At 53.7% G+C, this 21,597-nt stretch overlaps 1 protein-coding gene across 2 annotated transcripts; it reads left to right on the top strand.

Moving 5' to 3' along the window:
• Positions 1-209: 209 nt before the first annotated feature.
• On the top strand, positions 210-15,272 carry LOC122381337. 2 transcript variants are annotated; one of them, XM_043365375.1, is made up of 6 exons: positions 210-423; positions 10,567-10,620; positions 12,037-12,108; positions 12,471-12,716; positions 13,586-13,786; positions 14,161-15,272. In XM_043365375.1, exons 1-6 carry the CDS (start codon positions 307-309, stop codon positions 14,503-14,505), a joined length of 1,035 nt encoding a protein of 344 aa, XP_043221310.1. In that variant the 5' UTR covers positions 210-306; the 3' UTR covers positions 14,506-15,272. The 2 variants fall into 2 exon arrangements, with proteins under 2 accessions (XP_043221310.1, XP_043221309.1); XM_043365374.1 differs by lacking the exon at positions 210-423 and adding an exon at positions 6,109-6,338.
• Positions 15,273-21,597: the final 6,325 nt, after the last annotated feature.

The raw sequence follows: 21,597 nt of genomic DNA, 5'->3' as shown, positions 1-21,597 counted from the left end.
CGCTTCTTAGATAATTCGAAGAAAAATGTCTCGGCTTTCCGATGATGCCCTTAGTTTTGTGCTAGCTTTAGCAGAGTTTGTTCTAGAGCGCTTCAAAAATCGCCCATTTGCATAGGACTTAAACGGGACTTCAAGACTTGCCCCCAGATGACGTCACGAGCTGACGTCACGATCAGTAGAATCGCCGGACGACCCTACCTGGTATATAGGGCCTTGCAGTCGGTGTGGTGACGCGGCGGTGTGAGGAGGGTGTTCGGTCGCTCCGAGTATCACGCTGGAACAGGTGGTGTGATCAGACCGGTGACCATGCGCGCCTGCGGGGGTTTACTGGCGCTGCTGTGGGTGCTTCAGGGGACGGCCATCGCCGCCGGCAGCGGAGGAGACGCGTTCGTGGCCAAATGTCGCGCTCAGTGCTCCAGGAAGGTGAGTTGAGCTCTGATGAGATGGGCTATTAGCTAGTCTAACCTGTTGATGTGTGACCTTCACGGCACATTGGTATGTGTCGAATTGCATACACTAATATGACAAGTCCTAAGTTTTTAAAGGGTTTGCTGAAACGTTAGTACGAAGTAACTGGCTCGCCTGCCCGTCCAGGTACTTCGTACTAACTAATATGACAACGGATGAACTGCCCGTTTCAAGATGAACAGGAACATAATAATTTATCTCTGCAGTCTACAGAACCCGTTTTTTTATGCACATTGTCAAAACCGCTTGTATTTCGATGCTTGTCAGCATTGCCTTTAGCAATGATGAAAAATAAATGGTGAACAGGAAATCTTTTTTTAATGCCAATTTAATGAAAAGGCTTAGTGAAAAGAGGTGATATCGCTAAACATATCTTGATCTAGCAACGGTCTTGACATGTCTTTGAACTCTGCCCCTCCTACCATGGCAAAGCTCTAGTTTGTCTGCTGAGATCGGTGTTTCCCTTAAAATTTATATCTTATTCTTCTGTGTCTGTTTATCCATGAATCAAATGAGGTGTTACCCTCCGATATAAAGTGTTCCTTCATGTTAATTTGACACATTTCTTTAACTCGCGATGTATTGCGGGTAAGCTGCACAATCGGATATCAGCAATCATCACTCTAATGTTGATCGGGCAGCTACCATAATTTTCGAACGGCCGCCACAACGGCGTCGTTTCGCTGAAGTCGATGCTGACAATGTCAATGCCTCGCACATATGGATAACATCAATCCGTCCATGCACGTTTCGGTTGGACGGCGTTACTGCGCCAGTTTTCCCGTCATTTATACGCGAGACGAGTCCTTATCTCGACATCTAGCTCTGATTTCGTTCGCCTATAGCCACCCTTTTCCCTGTCGCCTGCCGGCCTCCAAAGCGGCCGCTCGCGCGGAGCGCCGTTCGCCGGAAAGTTGTACCCGGGGCTGACGTAACGCGTCGGCGAACCGGTGCGAGGCTCCGCGACCACGCCACCTCCTGAGGCCTGCGAGCCACCGGCTGCGGCGGCTTTGTTCGGCCGTGCCGAGCCGATGAAACGCTATCGGCTTAAAGATCGCCGGCTGAATGGGTTCAGAGCCGCACTTTTCAGCGGCGCTGCGCAGGAAACCGGTGGACCGACGTCAGCGCTCATGGTGTGTCCTTTTTACCGGCAGTTTTGCCGGGCTGAGTTGCAGGGTTTCCGTGTGGTTGTGGTGGCGGTACAGCTGGCTGTGGTGGCCGCGTCACGCCGGCCACGGAACAGGTGCCTCGATGGGGCACGTAGCCGGGCGCGGAGTCGGCGCAATTTTCTCTTCCGCCAGAGGGGAACGATCCGAGTTGTGTTTATAACGCAAAAACGAGAAGCGCGGCGCCGAGGTCTGGGAAAGCGGCGCGCTGTGACCGCGCCGGCTTCTTGCCGGTAAACCGCACGGCCGGCCGCTCGCCGGTCGTTAGCGGACGAGCCGCTGGGAGAGCCCGTGCCCGCTGTAGTACACGGCCGGTGCCCACGCCGGCGCCGCGCTGGGAGAGTCGCTCCGCCGCGGCGGCCGGTGGGACGCCAACCGTTCGCCCGTTACGGCTGGGAGCCGGCGCAGGCCGGCTCCCACCGAGCGCGGAAGTTGCACATGGGAGCCGGCCGGTTCCCGGCGCTTCCCGGACGGTTCCGTGGGAGCCACCGGCCGCCACCGGTCGCCGGCTGGCCCGTGACGGCCGGAAGTAACGCCCGCCGGGCCGGCGTCACGCGCGTGACGCGCTGTGACGGCCATTGGCGCCGCTCGGCCGGGCTCCATTCAGACGGGCTCGGCAGCTGCCACCGCGGCGAGTCATGGCGCCGCCGCTGGAGGCGGCCGAGAGAGAACGGCGAGCGGCGACCGAGAGTCGAGAGACAGAGCTCTATCGAGCAACCGACAGCTTGAAGCAGGGATGGTAGGGAGAGAGGGGGAGTGTGTTGACATGGTGGCAGTCCGAACAGAGGCGGGACGGGGGCAGGGAAGACGATGTTGATGTCCCATGTCCCATGATCCATGATCCGGCGCCGGCTGACTGGGAGTCAGTCGGAGAGTCGGAGCGGCATCACACGGGCCGCCGTTGTCTCCCTCCGACTGCCGCCTCCGACACCCGGTTACAGCAACAAACACAGCCTGCCCTCCCTGTCTCAGAGGCCGCCCCAAACAGTCCCGACAGCCGCTCGGCATAGCTCCGCCGGCCGCACCCCGCCGCCCTGGTTATTTTCCTTTTCCGTCCCGGTTAGCGGCGCGCCCGTCCCTGTCTGTCTCTCGAGTGACATCAGCCGTGAGATGATCCGAGACGGGTCCCTCGGGGAGGCAGTATCGGTAATCGACAGAGGAGCATGAGGAACACCGCCGCTGAATTCTCAGATGTTTCTGAATGTTTAGGGGCCCGGGGGAGATGTCGGCCAGTCTGTCTGTGTGTAGGTATTTATGCCGGACTGACGTTACTTCACTCGGTGTCCGGGAAACAGCTTGGAATTTGCAGCTGCCACTCTCTCTGTTTGTCGTGAAATTTCATTTACCGCTTGAGTCATCACTGTCCGAAGATCCATTTCCCTCAAAGCGGTTCGCCATTTAGCAGCGACGCCGATCGATTTCCTTCTGTCCAAGTCATCTCCTCTGGCGCATCCCCAGCCGCGCTAAACACTTCACGCATAGCTACTTTGCGTCACCGTGTCGTCTCGCCTATTCCATCGTCTTGTCGTCTGTCACATTTTCGACGTCCTGGCTCTCTCGCGGCCGCCCTATCTGCCAGAATCACTCGGCGCCTCGTCTCTCGTTAGTGTCGACTCTGGTGACGGGACTGCGACGATCTCCGTCGGGACCACCCTCGGAGGCACGTCGCGTCGACCCAGATCACCCACCGACGTGGTGTCGACCCCGACGGTCGTCGTTCGTCGCGGCCGTCGGAGACCGCGCTGACTGACGGCTCGCTCGCTCGGCAGATTCTGCGTGACGAATTGGGAGTGCGTCCATCTTTGACGGACGCGTGTCTGTGACATATCGTCCCCTGTGACGGATTCATGTGACAGACGAAACTGCCGTGATGTATGACGGCCGGACGCTGGCCGAAATTCGGCCCGGCCCGGTCCGGCCCGGTCTGTGTCCGTTCGTTTTTCGCGCGTGGCCTCCCGCGGCGTGGTCCCTCCCCTGGCCCACCCCTTTCCGTCTGGTGATGCTATCTGCGCCATCCATCAGTGGGGGCCGGCGCCGCGCCGAACCGAGCCGGCAGGGACGGAGGGACGACACGGCGAGGTCGGCCTCCGGCCCTTCTCCGGACCTTCTCCGGCCCTTCTCCGGACCGTCTCCGGCCCTTCTCCGGCCCTTCTCCGGGCCGCTCCGGACCGTCTCCCGGGGAGGGAGTGGGGTGTCGGCTCCGGACCGCTCCGGGCCGCTCCGATCGGGTGACGCCAGCTCCCCGGCAGGCGCGGAGAGGTGGCGCACCAGCGCGCCGCCGTGATCGATGCTCCCCGGCGGGCTGCGGCCGGCGCTGCGATTAATCAGCTGCTGAGCCTGTCGACGGCCCGTCCGACGGAATGTGCCTCTTGGTCAGCGGCGGCCGCCGAGATGGCCCGCGGACCGGCGAGAGCCGCACGCCGCGCATTCCAGCAGCGGCCAGATGGGCGGCGAGCTGCCAGTCACGTGCTCACGCGAGGCGCCGAACGGTGGGTGGGGTGGCCCATCACGTGACCAGGCACGTTGCAGACGAACGATGACGTCACCGGGGCGCGAGGTTAGGGTCAGTGGGTGACGAGAGCGCTCGTTTCGCGGCGCTTCGACACGGCAAGATTTACTTTACGTGCGCGCGCCGGCCGGGGGGCGCCGACCCCCGCCGGGCGGCAATGTGGTGATGCGCCTCCCCCGTCGGGTGACTGGCTGACCTGAGCCGGTGCGGAGCGGGTCACCGCGACCCGGCGCTGCAGCCCGGCCCAGAGCCGTGCAACGCTGTCCGTGTCCTCCGAGCGGGCGCCGTGAAAAACCACCACCTCTCACGTGCACATAAACGAAACGTACGGCCATGTACCCGGTGTAAAGCGGCGTGAGCCCCTCGGCGCGCGGCGTCTTAGCTCACCAGGCGCCGCGCGGCCGGCGTCGTTACCATCATCGGTGGCATGCTTATAGGCTTTTAAGTAGTCGTCCAAGATGGATCGGCAATATTTGCAGTTCAGTGGACATGATTGGGGATTGATGGCGCCTGTTCTATCCGTGGGCGTTGCTGATTGATGCGCGCTAGTCGCGGGCAGCTGCCGGCTTCAGACCGCGGGCTGCTGCCGGCTCCAGATTTAGCGGACCGGTGCGCGACGTCACGTCACGTCACGCTGTGCGGTCCGGTCGTTACTCCGCGCCGTTCTCACGGCAGCCGTTGGCGTCGGCTCGCGCCGGAGCCCTTCCCGTGTGACGCTTCCGAGGAGCGCTCACGACGGACACCGATAGCGTCTCGGCTCACACGCTTCCTGTGAGCCCGCCGTGAGCCGATCGGAAGTCGTCGTGAGTGTGCCGTTAGTTCGTCTTGATCTCACCGTGAATCTCCCGTGAGCCTGCACTGAAACGTCGTAGAGTCGCCGTGATTCCGCCGTGAGTCTGTTCTGAGCGAAGGATGCCGTGCTGTGAGTCGCCGCAGACTGCAATAAGGTTGGATAGCCCTGCACAGTGCGTGGTTCGGGGATGAAGCGGCCGCAGCTGTGCCGAGACGGCGGCCGAGGGGGTCGTGATGGAGTGATCGCGCCTGTTCCCTGCTCTGCGGTGCGCTCAGACGGTAACCGGGTGATTATTTGTTTAATAGCAGCCTGCTGATCTCACCTGCGATTACACGGCCACGAGAAGTGACCGTCGTCTTATTGTTAGAGTGATTAGGGGGCTTTTAATGGGAAGCCAATGTCAGCAGCTTAGCACCATATTAGTTTGTTCCTGGCTGAAAGATCGCATCCGTGAACACTGAACATGTCTCAGAGTTAAACGGAAGGCTACACGAATTATCGTGATCCAGTGCTGTTAACAGGCTACCACACTGAGCACCGAACCTCAGTCTGGTACGAGCCACCAGCCATTCGTGAAACTGCGTTTTTAGAACTCAGAAATCGCCTGTCCGCGGTCCCATCTTTTCACCTGAATCGCCTTAACCGGACTTTTCTAATGGCCTTACCGGGTGGATACATTCGAAAGCAATTCGGCCCCAATGTGTCACGTTGGTAATCTTTGATCTAAAATGGAGCCAATTTGTCGCTTTTAGTGGGCGCTGTTTTTCACCCACTCGCAAGTCAGCACGAATTGTAACTAGTTACCCCGTTTGTGGAAGCTGTGAAAGGTGACAGTCTTAAAGCGATAATTTTAATTCATCGGACCTTGGGTTGTGTAAAAGTTGTCCCTTTTCACTTCTTTAATTTCCCTTCGTAAAGCAAAACCACACCACCAATCTAATAAGCTCTAATATCACTCGATTTAAAAGGCTTCATTGGGTCTTTAGTGAGTGATAACGATCCTATTGGAAGTAGACGTGTGGACGGGGCGACAGAGACGTTAGGCGTCACAGGAACCGCGTCGGCCCTACCAACTATCTGCGACACCCCCAAATCCCATCAGCAGAAGGCTGACCTCTATCCACCACCCTACCCACGCGCCGGCCAACAGCCGTGAAACGATAAATGTAACATTATAAGTCAACTGATAATGTTTTTTCTCCGCGGTGAGGGCGAGCGCCGCCCATGTGATTGCGTCATACCGCCCGCTCGTCAGGTCCGCATGACCCGAGCCCGGGTCATTCGCGCTCGCAGCGCCGCCGAGAGCAGTCAGCCACTGAGCCGTGGGCTGAGCGCGGCGCTTCCTGCTTTTCGTGACGTGTCGTGTTTTTTTCGACACTGCTGCTGCTTGACAGCACTGGAGGTGAGGTGTCTTGGAGATCGCATTAGTGATAACTATGTCGATACCTTTGCGGCCGCATTGCCGATCAGCAGATATTGCATCTAGATTCTTTGCTTGGACTTGACTTTCCAAGTCTGACTGGTTTCATCGCTGATGACATCTTAATGTTTCGCGTTACGTGCGAGCTTGACAGTCTGTGCTGTGCGCGCAATATTCTCGGCCCTCCGGTCTACCTCGTCAACCTCCGGTCTAGCAGCATGATTTTCGCATTTTAGGAGGCTCGTTTGTAAATTACCTAAGTACCTATAGGTAGCACCAATCAAGCAAAATCTAACTTCTCGCTGAGTTTTGAGCTGCATGGGACGGTCTAATTCCGTCCCCGCCTACCGGTTTCCTTCCCCGTCTGTGCCGTGGACGGTCGCCAGCCGCATCAGCTGCTCATGCCTCGGGGCATTTATCGGCGTCTGGTGCCTGGCCGGCGCGGCCCGGACACTAGTCCGGCCGACCTGCCCACTGGGCCCCCGGGGCATTGACCTACTGACCTCTCTCCCGCATGAGGCGATTCGCATTGACCAGATTCGGACGCAGATACATAAGTGAGTGATGGACAAATAACTTACAGCTACATCACTACAGCTATTACAGCAGCCTGGCATGAAAATTTTGCGATGGATTAGTACATATGAGCTTTTCCACCGCTGCATTGGCGTCTCAGTGCATCGCTTGCCTCAATCTCGGTCGTCTCCGGGCGTTTTGCAAAATAAAAAAAAAATAATAAAACTCTGGTAACACAAAGTAGCCTTGGGTAACACGACTCATTATGCATTGCTGCCTCAGTACAGGGCTCGCTTAACGCGTGCCCCGTGCGTCTATGGTTTGCTTTTTTTCTCTAACGAGCAGAAATGAGCAGAAGTACGCGTCACTTGGCAATATTATTCCATTAGTAGTCAAGTTCCGGTTGTCTCCGGCACACAGGGCAGCCTGACGCATTAAATGCTGCGTTTTCTGGCATGAGACAGTAGCATAAAGGCCTCTCAATTGCACTGGCTCAGGACATGTTGGATTTTTCTCCGGCCATGCCAAGTGTTACCGGCTATTACTTAGAGTACGCCATGTTGGCACGCCACATACCACATTTTTAGGTAACACAAGTTGGCTTGTTTGTCCGGTCATTTTATCGGCATTGCCGGTTCTTCGTATTAAACGGCAGACTATGTAAAGAAAAGGCTGCACTATTTGCGACTTTTCCGTCGTTTATAGGCATCACAGCTGCGTTGTCGGCTCAGTGCATATTATCAGTATATATATAAGTATATATATAAGTATATGAATAACTTGTTTATGCTACGGTCGCACCCGAGTCCGGTGCTGCCGCCTTGTTAATGGCAAACCAGTAAAATACTGGTCAAATTTCAGTAGCATATTCAGCTAGCGCTGCGTTTGAGTCGAGCGCGCGTTCAAAGCGTTGTCGTCTCAGGGTCGAGCTAGCATAGGCTCCGGTCGACTCCGGTGCTGCCGCCTTGTTAATGGCAAACCAATAAAAGGGTCGAGCTAGCATAGGCTCCGGTCGACTCCGGTGCTGCCGCCTTGTTAATGGCAAACCAATAAAATACGTACTACTGGTCAAATTTCCGTAACACATTTCACAGCTGCGTTGTCGGCTTAGTGCAGTCTCGGCTCCGGTCGTCTCCGGTGCAGCCGTCGGAGAAATTAGTACGTAGGTATCTCCCGGCCGTTTCCATAGCCCAATGCGTAATACCTCGTTAGAAGCACATAGGATAATTTGCACTCGATATCTTAAATATCTCAAACAAATTATTAAAGTAATGAAATGTCCAGTAGAGCATAGCATCTCTCAAATTCAGTAACTCATCAGCTCAGTATATATAGCTCGCTTATGCTCCCGTCGTTCCCGGTACTGCCGAATGCCGGCTGCAATACCAGAGCTATGTTTGAGCCCCCAGACAGAGTTTTCTCTCAAACTACATGCATTATCCGGGTGTGTCACTTGACGGTTTTTGCGTCACGCCTCTAGCAATGCAATCGTTGTCTTCGTATACGAAGACAACGTTACGAAGGCAATGCTATACGGAGCTGCTTTCCGCTTATGTCTTACCCCAGTCATACCGACTTTAACCTGCTGAGTCAAACTGGCTTTTTATCTCAAGTTTAATAACAAGTGTCTCAATGATGTCGTTTCAATGCAGAGCTTGATTATGAGCCGGTCGTCTCCGGTATCGCCTGCTTATGGCCTTGCATAGTCCGGTCGTCTCCGGTATAGCCTGCTTATGACCTTGCATAGTCCGGTCGTCTCCGGTATAGCCTGCTTATGACCTTGCATAGTTCGGTCGTCTCCGGTATCGCCTGCTCATGGCCTTGCATAGTCCGGTCGTCTCCGGTATCGCCTGCTCATGGCCTTTGCATAGTCCGGTCGTCTCCGGTATTGCCTGCTTATGGCCTTGCATAGTCCGGTCGTCTCCATTATCGCCTGCTCATGGCCTTGCATAGTCCGGTCGTCTCCGGTATAGCCTGCTTTAGTGAGTGATAACGATCCTATTGGAAGTAGACGTGTGGACGGGGCGACAGAGACGTTAGGCGTCACAGGAACCGCGTCGGCCCTACCAACTATCTGCGACACCCCCAAATCCCATCAGCAGAAGGCTGACCTCTATCCACCACCCTACCCACGCGCCGGCCAACAGCCGTGAAACGATAAAAATAACGACAGAGACGTAAACGTCCGATCGGTCTCGCGCGCGGCGGCTCCCGCTGTCGACAGCTGCTCCTCGGCACCCCGGCAGACCCGAGCCGCCGCCGGCCGCGCCCGCGTGAATAGATTATCCTGTTTTCGCGCTGTGCCCCGCAGTCGCTAAACGCCGCCCTTTGAGGCGGAGTTTGGCTAATTCGCGGGGGCCGGCCGGACGCCTGCACTGAAAAAAATCGGGGAACCCCATTTCTTACAATCTGACACCACATACTCCAAAATACTCCTAAATTAGGCTCCGTTTTCATGATTTTAGGATGTCATGGGTGTTGTGACACCCGACACGGGAGCCCCATTACCTTTTGACGCCGCAAAAATGTACATGACCCCCTTGGGAGAGGTTCGGCTAGCGAACTCCCCAAAAATTGCAGGCCAAAAAATTGGAGTGTCGCTGAGACACCCCCGTTGAAACCCCTCTGGGGTGTCATTATCCTGGAGTGACACCCCGTGTTTTCAGCTTCAAATCCTACCGATAGATGGCGCAAACTAAAGTTGGTAAAATCGGGACCTGTTTTTCACGAATGGCTGGTGCATGTTTGCAGCTAAGGCAAAAGCGTGCATAGCGTAGAGTGGCCAACTATATCATGATGATATCTAGACTGATTACCGTGTCATACGTTGGTCGTGCACACTACAGGGCGCCGCAAGGCCGCGAACGGAAAGAGTAACTCCTCACCCGGTTATAAATATAGTCTGAGATTCTCGTTCCGAAGGACATTTAATCCTCGCCGGGAGTTTTTCGGAAGTATAGGGGAGTGAAACTTCTCTGAGAGATTACCTGCTGAAGGCGCGCGGTTCCCCGCGTGGGGGTCAGGAACAATATGGGGAGTTAAATCAGAAAAATAGGGGAGTTGAGCTGCTATATTTTACACCCTAATTTGGGAGTTTGATACCCTGTCGGGTGCTTAGGGACCAAAAAGGGGTGCTCGGCTGATATTTGAGGGGTGTCACCTGCAGTCTAACGGAACCCCATGTGGGCCGGCGCTGACCCCCCTTTAGCGGCTGCGACTCCCCACTATGCGTCGAAACCCTTCTGGGGTGTACGCCGAACACCCCATTTATAATAGCTCAGCGACTCCCCTCAAAACACCCCACTCGGGTGTTATTTTTGACATGACCGTCAATACCCCGTACAGGGTGTCATTTTTTCTTTCAGTGTGGGTGTGGGTCTCTGCCAAACGGTTGGCCGCCCCCGACCCGCCGGACGCCCCAATCGAACCCCGTAATTGCTGTTTTTACTGCAGGAACTGCCGACGGGTGGCTCCATTCGCTTAGAGACGGTGTCATTACCCGTGGAGACTGGCCTGCCGAGGGGTGTGAGACCGCCCCGGTGCCGCTGCTGGTGTTATAATTAAGGGCTCGCTAAGAGACCATTCGACCGGTGCTGCCCAGCTCGATAGCCCGTGATTAGCATTGTTTCCATGCCTGATACGCTGTTGGAACCGACCGGGCCGCCGAACTGACGTCCCTTTCTCTCTGTTTCAGCTGACTTCGGACGGCTCAAAGGCCAGCTGTCTCAAACAGGAGGAATGCCTTCGGGTGAGTGAGAGACGCCCGCGACCTCCCCAATCACCGAGCGATCGATCCACCCCGTCCGCAGGCGGAGATAAGCCTCCTCAAAACCCGGGGAACCCTTTCAATCGGCTGAGATAAACCGCATACCTCACACCTTGGGCAGATCGCATCTGCCGTGTCAACACCTCGCCCGGTTATCTCCCATCTGCGCGCGTTCGGGCGTTCTCTGCGGCTGCCGAGCGGCCGGACCTTTCTCTGCCCCTTGACCGCCCCCGCCCCCGCCCCCGCCCCCGCCCCGTCCCACGGGCGGCCAGGTGACTGCCGCGCCGGCGGCACTCACCACAATCCATCAGGGTGCCGGTAGCGGATGTGCGTATCATCAGAGCCGATTGGCGCTCTCTCTTTCCCGGGTGTTTGTGGCGGCCGGTGGAGCGGCGGCCGGCCGGTGGGGCCACTGTTCCCTTTGTGGCCATTTTCCGGTCGGCGGCGCGATCAGGGCCTGCTGATCACACGGCGAGGGGTGAGCCGGCCGGTCGGCGAATTTCACACACCATCAGTGGCCTGCTGACGGCGCGGGCTGAGACCCTGCCCGGCGGCGGTCCGCGGGCCACAATGCCGCCCCCGGCCGCCGCCGCTGCCGGCGCGCCAGGCCGTGAAATGCTGCCTTTGTGGCCGTCCACCGGCCGCGCCACGGCCGTCAATGGGCCTTACCTGGCCGGGCCTAAATCGTTTTTGATGCCAGAACTGCCGACTCAGGGCCCGGAGCGCGCCATTCGGCCGGCGACGGGGATTAATTCGGGCCGCCGTGCGTGCGGCCGCCGGAGAATGGAGCTGGCCGCCGGAGAATGGAGCCGGCCTCCGGCGGCGGCACAAACGGCGCGGCGGTGACAAACAGATCGCTCGGGAGCAGACCTGGACCGGCACCTATCCATCTGGCCTGGCCAGGACCAATCTCGCCTGGCTCGGTCTTTGGACCAATCTGACCTGCCTTAGACCAGCCTCTGACCAGACTGCACCAGACCCTGATCACTCCCAAACACAGCCCGGACCCACTGAACCCGACCTCGACCCAGTCTAGACCAGCTTAGTGGCTCCGATCTGCTCCAGCCACCACAGACCGGGGCTGACGCGACCGCTCCTCGCCCGGCGCGCCGCACAGTCCTCTCTCTCTCTCGGGCTAGCGGCAGCGTTTGTCAGCGGTGACGACCGGTCCCAACCCGCGGGCCGACAGGCCGAGATGAGCAACGGGAAATGGAGTGCTTTATTTCGGACTGGAACCGATCTGGGAATGAATTGGACGGCGCGCGCTGATGGAATGGGTCGTGTTGGTTTACTGCCGTCGCAGTCAGTCGCGCTGTGCGGGAAGAGCCGGGGCTCTGTCGTTGATTCATGGCCTGCTGACTGGGCCTCTTCTGACTGATGGTCGTCTTCTCCTTTCAGTGTTGGGCGTCGTGCCAGGCGTTCCAGAGGGACCACTACATCCGCGAGTACTGCAAACTCAACAAAGCCTGCGTGAGTATCCCGTAAATGTGACGTCTCAAGAGTGATGACCTAGGCCCTAGGGCAAACTATCAAATGAAATCATGATGCTTTTGTGTCGGAGATTGTTTGGAAACGTACTCGTAACACATTATCTCATCTGCCGCCGATGGCATTCACATATTCCAACCAGCTGTGTCGATTTTAATCCCTGCCATCCAGAGCGGCCAACGAAAACACCCGTTAGTTGATGTTAATTGGTATCAGCTGGGCCCGTTTTAGTGAATTTATCGAGCGATCGTGGTAGTTGGCGTCGACCGCCTGCCTGTGTCCGACTCCCTGACGTTTGGATCGGACCTCGCCAGCTAACTGACCGCGCCGTCTGTCCGTTCCAGTCCGCCGGGTGTCGACAGGCGTGTGACTTCTACCTGACCTCGGCGTCTGTCACCACGGAGCTGAACCCGGCCGTCCAGACATCGACCGAGGCGGCGCCTGAGGCGACGACCACTGTGTCAGGGCCGAAAGTAACATCCCCAGCATCCGCGGACAGTGCGCAGGAGAGCCTTCTGTACGGCCCGCCTCCCTCGTTTCCCTCGGAGCCTCATAAGAAGACGTCCAGCTCTGGCCTGCAGGACCACAAGGTGTGTACTGGGTGTTCGGTAGTGTGTAGGTCACGCAGGGCTTGATGTTGAACGAGGCCAGGGTAAAACGTTTACGTAATACATGCGCCAGCGCAACTCTCTTGGGATGCCGGTTCTACTTTGCTGCTTTGAGGACGGGCTGTAAAAAATGAGGTTAGGGGAAGGCTAATGATACTCAGGTGATAGGCGGAGAAAGAAGAAGAGGGAAGGGCGATGATACTCAATGGTGGACGGAGAAAAGAGGGGAGGTGATACCCAGATCACGCCCCCGAGTCCTGTCACCACCGCCGCGCACCATTTCGTCTCGCGCCTCTCGCTGAGCGTCGTCTCGTGCGCCGCCATTGTCTCGCTTTGTCCCATGTCGCCCCGGCTGAGTCGACCTTTGTTTCCCGCGGCCGGTGTGTGTTTTTGTGGCCGTCGCGACCCTTTCTGGGCGGTGATGCCTATCGGGGGCGCCGGGCGGGGATCGGGTGTCCACTGAGGCGCGCGACCTCAGGTGGAGATACGCATCTCCTGCCGGCCGGGCCCGCGGGGATAGCGATCTGGGACCTACCTGTTCGCCTGAGTCACAGCGATGTCTGGGTGGGAGGGGGAGGGTGCCGGGACTGGGAGGGAAGAAGGGGAGGCACCTCGTTAACGCCGCGCTGGGAATAAAGGGCTGGGAGAATGTGGGAGGCGGTTCATAACAATCGTCCATGGATTATGCGGCTCACAGTTGTGTATTTTCTGTGCGCGATATCCGATGAGGATCTTCATCTGATGAATTTCGCGCAGGACACTCCTAACCCACTGCGTTCCCACACTAGTTCGGACATTTTTCTGTAATATATTCCACTTTCTCTGTGACTGACACTCTCCTCTGCACACAGGCTCGGTGGCGTCCGCTGCTCTCGTCCATCGAGCCCGGCTCACCGCTGGTCTCTGCGACCCTGACCTGGCGGGCGCGCGGCCAGGACGCCTCCTACCTGGTGACCTGGGAGCTGCGCTCTGGCGGCCTGCGGGGCCACCTGGTCTCCGAGGAGCCCCGCGTCAGCCTGTCTCTGTGGCCGGACGAGGACTACGTGGTGCAGGTGAGCCTCGCGTGCGGACTGAGCCAGGCGTGGGAGCGACCCCCGCTCGTGTGGCGGCTGCAGACCTCCGACAGTGCAGGCCGCCTGGTGACTCAGGTCTTCGCCGAACCGGAGGCGGCACAGCGATGCCATGACATGATGTGGCGGGGAAAGCAAAGACAGAACTAAAAATGCGATGGGTTCTTAGTGTGCAGTGACAGTTACGTCAGCGTTTCTAGAAATGATGCAGTAGATTCGGGTTAGGTGTCTAGCTCCAGATTTATCCGTTCATTCGGGTGATTTCGGTCGTCATTGTCGAAGCCAGGTGTGAACTGCCCGTCATTGTGCATTGTCTCTCTCCATCCTTGAGCTAACACGCGTGCTATTTTCGGCAGGTGTTCAACGGTGACGACGCCAGCGAGCCGCTGTTCGTCAGCACCAAGACGCCGCTGCCGGCGGAGAAGCTCGCGGCCCCGTCGGCAGCGACTCTCGCCGTCGGCGCCGTCGGGCTGGCGTGTCTGGCCGCCGCCGTGGTCGGCTGCTGCGCGCTGGCGTGCCACGAGCGGCGGCGGAGGAGTGCCGAGTACCTGCTGCCGCTGGAGGAGGGCCGCCGGGAGTGCCGCGTGAGGAACCTCCTGGCGAGGAACCGGACTGTGGACGGTGTCCTCCGACCACCGGGCAAGGCGGTGGCCGCGGCGCGGATGGCGCCTCTCTTTGTGATATCACACGCGCGCCGGTGAGCGGACTGTGACTGTGACGTGGGCGCAGTGTGACGTTAACGTCACATGGCGTCACGAGGCGTTACGAGCAAACCAAAGATGATGTGTTATGGTATTTATCTGAGCAGAGGCTGTGATGTTTGCGCGTTGTCGTTGTGTGTGGAGACTGTCTGACCCGGGAGAGCGGCGGTGTTGACTGTGGCTCCAGTTGTGCTGTTGACGGATCGTGAGGCCGCATCGGGCCGCGGTACTCTCGGACGCGATCCGCCTGCCGCGCCTCGCAGGGAGTGGTGACCTCACTTCGGCAGGCCGTGCTAATTCGATAGCTGCCGATGATTTGGCAACTCCGACAGGTCGCCGGCCTCTGTCGTCTCAAAGTTGGGCCTGCCAAAATCAAACAAATGATTCGCCTGAATCATCGAGCCTTGAAGGCGGCTGTCGCGAACTGTCACGTTCATCCGTCCGTCAGCTCTCGTCAGTCGGCTCGATGTCGGCCGGCTGAGCACGTCCGATCACAATGGGCCGCGCCGTCGCCGCCGCCTCCCGGGCCCGGGCGCCTTCACTGCAGTTGTACACATTCATCTTGTAAATGTATCGCATTGTTTTAGTGGGAGCGGGACAGAGCGGCGCATTGTTCTGTCGATGGTGGGACCTTTCGACTACCCGTGCGCGGGCAGCCGCGGAGCGTCTTTAATCAGTCATAGCCCAAGAATGGGCGATGGCCAGTGTGCGTCTACGTGAACCGTGCTGCTGCAAATACACGTGTATGTATATGTCAAAGAACATAATGCTCTTTTCTGCGGACTGGGAGAAAGCAAAGTCAGGAGTAGGATGACAAACAAAAGTCAGAAGCCTTCATTAAGTTAAGTACATACGCGTAAAATAGTAGGACATGTGCTACTTAATGCTCAATAGTTTCACCAACCTCCAATGCGAGACGACTTCACTGAGGATTAAAGGGAGATAATGAGCTTTCTTTTTTCTTAAATAAAAATTATTCGACCTTCATGTTATTTTTACTGCAGTTTATTAAAAAGATAAAAATTTCCTTGCACATTTTCGTATGTGAAAGCTGTTTTTATTTTTTAAAAAAATAAGCAATACTTGCAGTACTTGCAAAACCCACTGAAATGTTTTGTCCTTCTCTTTCAAAAAGTCGTAGTGTACGGCGCTTTTGTTTCAAACAACGACGCGTTATTCCCATAGCCGTGCGTTATTGCGGCCATTCAAATCAGATGGAACGCAGCTACGAAATTTATGTCATCCGGTACACATGTAGGTATTTTGACTCACTGATATTCTAAGAAAGGTAATGTATTTGTATCAATATATCACAAGAATCTTTTGACATACTGACTTATTTTTAGTGGTACTAAAAAATTCAAATATTGATTTATTTTTACTCACCGATTTTACTTAAACCTGCAAGTACTTGCTCACCCATCACTACCAAGCGCGGAGCGCTTGAGCTAACTTAACCCTCGCCCTGGCAGGGGGGGGGGGGTCGATGCGACCCCCCCTAAGGTTTGTCGAAGATAGCGTAAAAACGACCTGAAAATTTCAGGTCCGAGTGACCTAGGGTCAGGTCACCAGGTCAGAAAAACCGGTACAAGGTCATGGTCAAATTTCAATTTTCTTTTTGCACCTGTCCAACTCACAGTTTTGGACTGATTTCCTTCAAACTTTCAGGATGTGCTAAGTTCACCGAGTTGTATAGCATATACAGGGTGGGGCAGCATAATCGGGAATAAATATCAAACGGGATTATTTGGTCATGAATTTAAAAATATAGCTCCAAGCACTATTTTAACAACATCCCATCAATCGGTCACCTTTTACCTATCCCTCATCCTATTTGACCGCCCTTCGCGTCGATGACCTTCTCAAGGCGGGTCCAAAAGCACGCGCATGCACGTGCAGCCTCCTGCTTGTCCATGATCGCCCATCAGCTTCGTACCTTGCACTGAAGACCGTTTTTACTGATGATAAGTTGTTCATTAAACTTCTACCAAAAAACGCTCCATATAAAGAATTTGGTCGGATTTAAATCGGCGGAGTTGAAGGACCAGAAGTTTTTGGTTCATCTCAGGTGGAGGTGCCCTACACAATAACATGTCGTCCTCACTGCAGTACCAGCACGGACAGAGTCCTCGTAAGACGTGATCTGGACCGTCAGTGATCCTCTCTTCCGACGACTCCACGTGAGTCTGCCAGAGTGTGGATGTATTTACCAGAGGTGCTCGTTTTATCCGGGCTCGATGAAGTAGGGTGCACCACGTGCACCTCCCTTGAAGACCACCCATAGGTCCATCACCTCAACAGGATGTTTACTTTGCATGACCGCTGCAATATTCTCGATACAATCCCCTATATGGCATGCCATTCTTTTTTATCGTATTCCAGTCGGTGATAAGATTTTTGGTCGCTGAAGTTTTGAACATTGTTTCTTTTTAATATGCTCAAGAGCTTCTTCCTTATATTCAAGTGAGTCATCTTGTATGTCCTCTGCTAAGAGTTATTTTACGATGATTACGTTAACTTTTTGTCCTAAGTATCCCCACACAATCCTTATCGTCCGTGATAACACGTTGACCTGTCCAGCAACCTTTACGTGGAATGGCATTGTTTTAAACAAAATGTTCTTGTTTTACTCGTTTAACATTAGTGTCTATGGGCGCGCGCAAAGCACTTGGAGCACCGTCGAACTATTTTGCTGCTCTTTTCCAGGAAGTTGCATGCTCATGGATGTAGTCATGTCAGATGATGCACAACTTTTGGGCGTTTCATTGCCATGATATAATTTATCAAAATAATGCCATGCCTACTCATGACCAGAGCCCAAAAAGCATTCCCGATTATGCTGCCCCACCCTGTAGTTCGGGTTTTTTGAGGTCACTGACCTGAGGTCAGTTAGAGGTCATTACGACGTAATGTTAAGCCTATGGGAAAATACTAAATTCGGAAAATACTGGAGATATCTGCTTCGTTTCATCACTTTTGTGCTTTGAAACCACAGTACTTAACAGCAGGTCACTTGGTGCTTCTTTGTTTGGTGTACTTATCCATGGGTCAGGTCAAATGAGGTCAACTGAGGTCAAATGACGTTTTTGCCAATAACTTGGCACATAATGACGCTAGAGCTTAAAAAATGGTATCATTGTGTTCCTGGTGATCAGCCGAATCGAATGATATGCAATATGATGCAATTTGGTTAACTTAAACTTAATTTATAAATTTAAGTTTACTTAAGATTTAAGAAAAACTTTAAGTACACTTAAGCAAGCTAAAAAGTATATCATTCGACGCGCCTTGACGTGCTGAGTTCACTGGTGCTTTTCTTTTTGCTTTATCTTAATTAGATCAAAAGTTATAAGCGAAAAACTTTTGACCTGTTTTTAGCGAAATTTTTGCATTTATACCCCCCAAAACCCCCCTAAATATTGACCTAGAGCAACCAAATTTGCACAGGGGCGAGAACTCCAGGGGGCCCACCTACCTACCAAATTTGGTGTTTCTAGGTGCCATAGGAGCCAATCGCGAGGGGGGATCGCATCGACCCCCCCTGCCAGGCCGTGTTATGAAAAATGCCCTGCCGGGGCGAGGGTTAAAAAACATGGTAATTTTGGGATTTCGGCAAAATGCAATGAATTTACATTATATTTATACATTTTCTACTAAAAAATGGTCCCAACTCCAATAAAGTGGGAAAAGGTCATAATCTACCTTTAACGAAATTGACGTTTGCATTTTTATGAAGTTACAGGATGCTCAGTCACAGGTCCCACTTTTCAACCCCTACGACTTCATTTAACCCCGAATTATTCATCCAAGCGATGGCTGTGTTAGTTTTGAAGTAAGAATGGCTGCCTGCTCTGGTGAGTCAGGACTCAGGCCACTATCTGACTGAGACAACCTTTGGTCAGCAAATAATGGAAACTTCAGTATGTAAAAGCACACGGTAGGGGAAGGTGGGGTAAGACGGACCAGCTAAGCTTTGAGGCCACATATCTTGCTACACTGCTCTCGTAATTCATATAATTTATAGTCTTCGGAATGCTCAATCCTTCCTCTGTTGATATGTGTAAAGACTAAATTTCAAATTAAAGACATCTAGGTGGTGGATGCTCTTAAAGAGGGACATGTCAAAAACTCAGACAAGAAAAAACGTGGGGTAAGACGGACCACCCAGCAGTGCCTGCTATCCGTTCATGTGTGTTACACTTCTGCTCTGTACTCTTGTAAGAAAAAGTAACCAGAATGGTAAAATAACAAAATGAGCCTTTATTCTTTACTCATGTGTGATGGAAGTGCAGCTAAAAGCTGGGAACATGGGTGTTGATTGTCGTTTGGCATGAATGCATGCTATCTGAGCACTTGCATGCATGGCTCACATGCAACAAAGACTCCTTCCTGAAAAATTAGCTTACTTAAACATGTGTCAATGTTTTGGAAAAGAAATTTCCATATGCAGGGTACAATGGACCACCACAGGGTAAGATGGACCACAGTGGTCCGTCTTGCCCCAACTCTAAATTCTGTCATTATCATGACGTATATGTCAAATAGCCCAACATTGCAAAAACTTGCCTTTCCTAAAGTGTGACTATAACTAAGTTTATAACTTTGTTCTTCACAGTTAAGTGCAAAATAGAAACTAATCATGCAAGAAAGGCGCAGTAATTGAATCACCCGTAGACCCCTTATATTAGATCGGTTTGACGAAAAACAACATTTTTCTCAATAACTCAAAAGCTATGCATCCTAGCAGCATGAGCTCAAGGTGGCCATTGTTACGAAGGAAAACATACATAGTGAGTGCATAAAGCAGTAGATACCAGCAGCGGTTCAGCCGGGAGGGCTGGTGGTCCGTCTTGCCCCGCTGGGCCGTCTTACCCCACCTTCCCCTACGTAGTTTTGCATTGCCGTCAAACGTTGATTTTCATTTTTTCGCCAATCGCCAGTAAATAATTTCGTTAATCGGACTGGATCAAGGAATGATAGATAGTTACCTACCGGCGATCCATGTGTCTGAGATCAGGATGTTATCCGAAGACCACGATATCGATTACCTGTCGTCAGTAGTTGCGGTCCTCCGTCATTGACTGATCCCGAGATCATGTCGCATGACATACTGCAGTCCATAAACGTCCAGCAGTGTACTGGATTTATGTTGGCAGCTTGAAACCGATCGCGTTTAAACTGGATCAAAGGAAAAAGTGCCGTGCGAAAAGTCTGCGCCGGTCTCACTTTCCGACTGCTGTGTCGGCTTTATAATGATAGTAAATTAATTGCACGACTTTAAAATGGCACGCTTGACGCTCAAGGATATCCTGCTCTTCAAGGTTGCACCGGCAATCGTCACGAAAAGCCCATTGAGACGGCTCGTTCCATGCCCGTCCAACTTCTTTTCTGCAGACTTTTCTCACCATTGTCTAAAATGCAGTCACAAGACATGCATTATTGTTTGTTTTTTGCTTTGAGACGCAACGTTTTAATGACGAGTTACCTAAGTGGTTGGGGATGATAATCACAAGAACGTATAAAATGTAACATGGTTATCGATTAAGAAAGAAAGGTATATTTTCCATTAACTACTTTAACCCTCGCCGGCCGAGGGGGGGGGGCGGGTGCCGCCCCCCCATAGGGTTTTTTCGCGATAGCTCCGAACACGCTGGCGATAGAGAGCTGAAACTTGGCATACCTGACCTTTGATCCAAGCCGCATCTTTTGACACCAACCGCATTTTTGGGTCAGGTCAGGTCACTGACCTATGACGTCACAAGTGAACCTCTGCACGGTCTTCAGATGTCGCAACTTCGCAACGCCCTCACTGCCAGAGGAGATGTCACAGGGAAATGAAACTTGCAGGATCTAGTATCCATTATGAGTCCCACAACTTGTATATCTCGGATTTTTCCTAAAGGTCATATGAGGTCAGGTCATTTTCGTGACCTCACCATTATCAGTCAATGGGGAAAAATGAAAACTGCTATTCTGGCGCCGGGAACGATCTACAACTATCTCAAGCACACAGAATCGTGGTTTTATGCACTCCTTGCAAGGTTAGATGCGTCACTTTTGCAATGTTGACCTTGCGTGACGTCATTTGTGACGTCATCAAGGTCATATTAGTTTTTCGTCAATAACTCTTGATCAAATTGAGTTAGCGAATCGGGAAAGCCACCAATGGACTCAAGAAGACCTGCCGAATCGAATGATATGCGACATGACCTCTTTCGACCAACTTCGTGACCTGGGGGTGCTGACCTGACCTTGACCTGAGGTCAACACCCCAAGTTGACCTGACCCGGACAAAACGTATATCATTCGACGCGCCTGAGCGAGACGAACACGATGCTGCCAAAATCGGCGCTCTGCGGTCGTTTTTTGCGAAGTTATTCACCAAAAACTGAACCGTACCTTGGGGCACTTGACCTGACCTCAGAGGTCACCGGTTGACCTAGGACCTTAAAATCGGGTACCAATCTCTGCGTCTCGTAACGGCGCACACGCTCGTTTTTTCCGCGACGCGCTAGCTCCACCAGGGGCGAAACGGCGAGGGGGGGTCGTACCCGCCCCCCCCCCCCCCCCTCGGCCGGCGCGTGTGTAGAAAACCAATAGGTCCGGCGAGGGTTAATCGTGGAATGGTACAATTAAATGGGCGAATATTCAAATAATGGCAAATATTCACATTGTACAATCTTATGATTCATCAATCGCCAACAGGTGAAAATCCCATAAAGTGCTAAGTAAATATATAAAATATAACGTTGTGGACACAGGTATCAAACACCATGAATTCGAGATCGGAAGGTTATCGAGCTCACTCTGTTTCCTGTACTGAAAACCACGTATTTTAAGTTCTTTAAAGAACTAGATATTTCTAGTGAAATAGAAATGCCTCGCCGATAGGCACGCCAACAATTGGACAAGCTCGGGCACAGTACGGTACGGGCTCTGGCCACTTCGCTTGACTGTTAGATCGGCGCTGGGCTAGATGCCGCTGCCGTGCCGCCGTCTAACTGCTGTACTGTCCGACTTAGATCTTATTTATCAGAGTCGGTAGCTGCCGCTGCCGACTGGAACTGGAGCTGGAGCTGGCGGGTCGACTGG

This window comes from Amphibalanus amphitrite, unplaced genomic scaffold (genome assembly GCF_019059575.1).
Source record: "Amphibalanus amphitrite isolate SeventyFive unplaced genomic scaffold, NRLGWU_Aamphi_draft 000118F_arrow, whole genome shotgun sequence".
Classification (NCBI taxonomy): Eukaryota; Metazoa; Arthropoda; class Thecostraca; order Balanomorpha; family Balanidae; genus Amphibalanus; species Amphibalanus amphitrite.
This window is presented reverse-complemented; position numbering and strand designations above follow the sequence as displayed.

Bases quoted from the DNA above. Each gene is read 5' to 3' on its own strand.
- LOC122381337 (XM_043365374.1), top strand. From the start codon at position 6,126: ATGTTTTTTCTCCGCGGTGAGGGCGAGCGCCGCCCATGTGATTGCGTC. The intron at 6,339-10,566 runs GTGAGGTGTCTT...TCTCTGTTTCAG, and splicing joins GCTGCTTGACAGCACTGGAG to CTGACTTCGGACGGCTCAAA. The intron at 12,717-13,585 runs GTGTGTACTGGG...CTCTGCACACAG, and splicing joins CTGGCCTGCAGGACCACAAG to GCTCGGTGGCGTCCGCTGCT.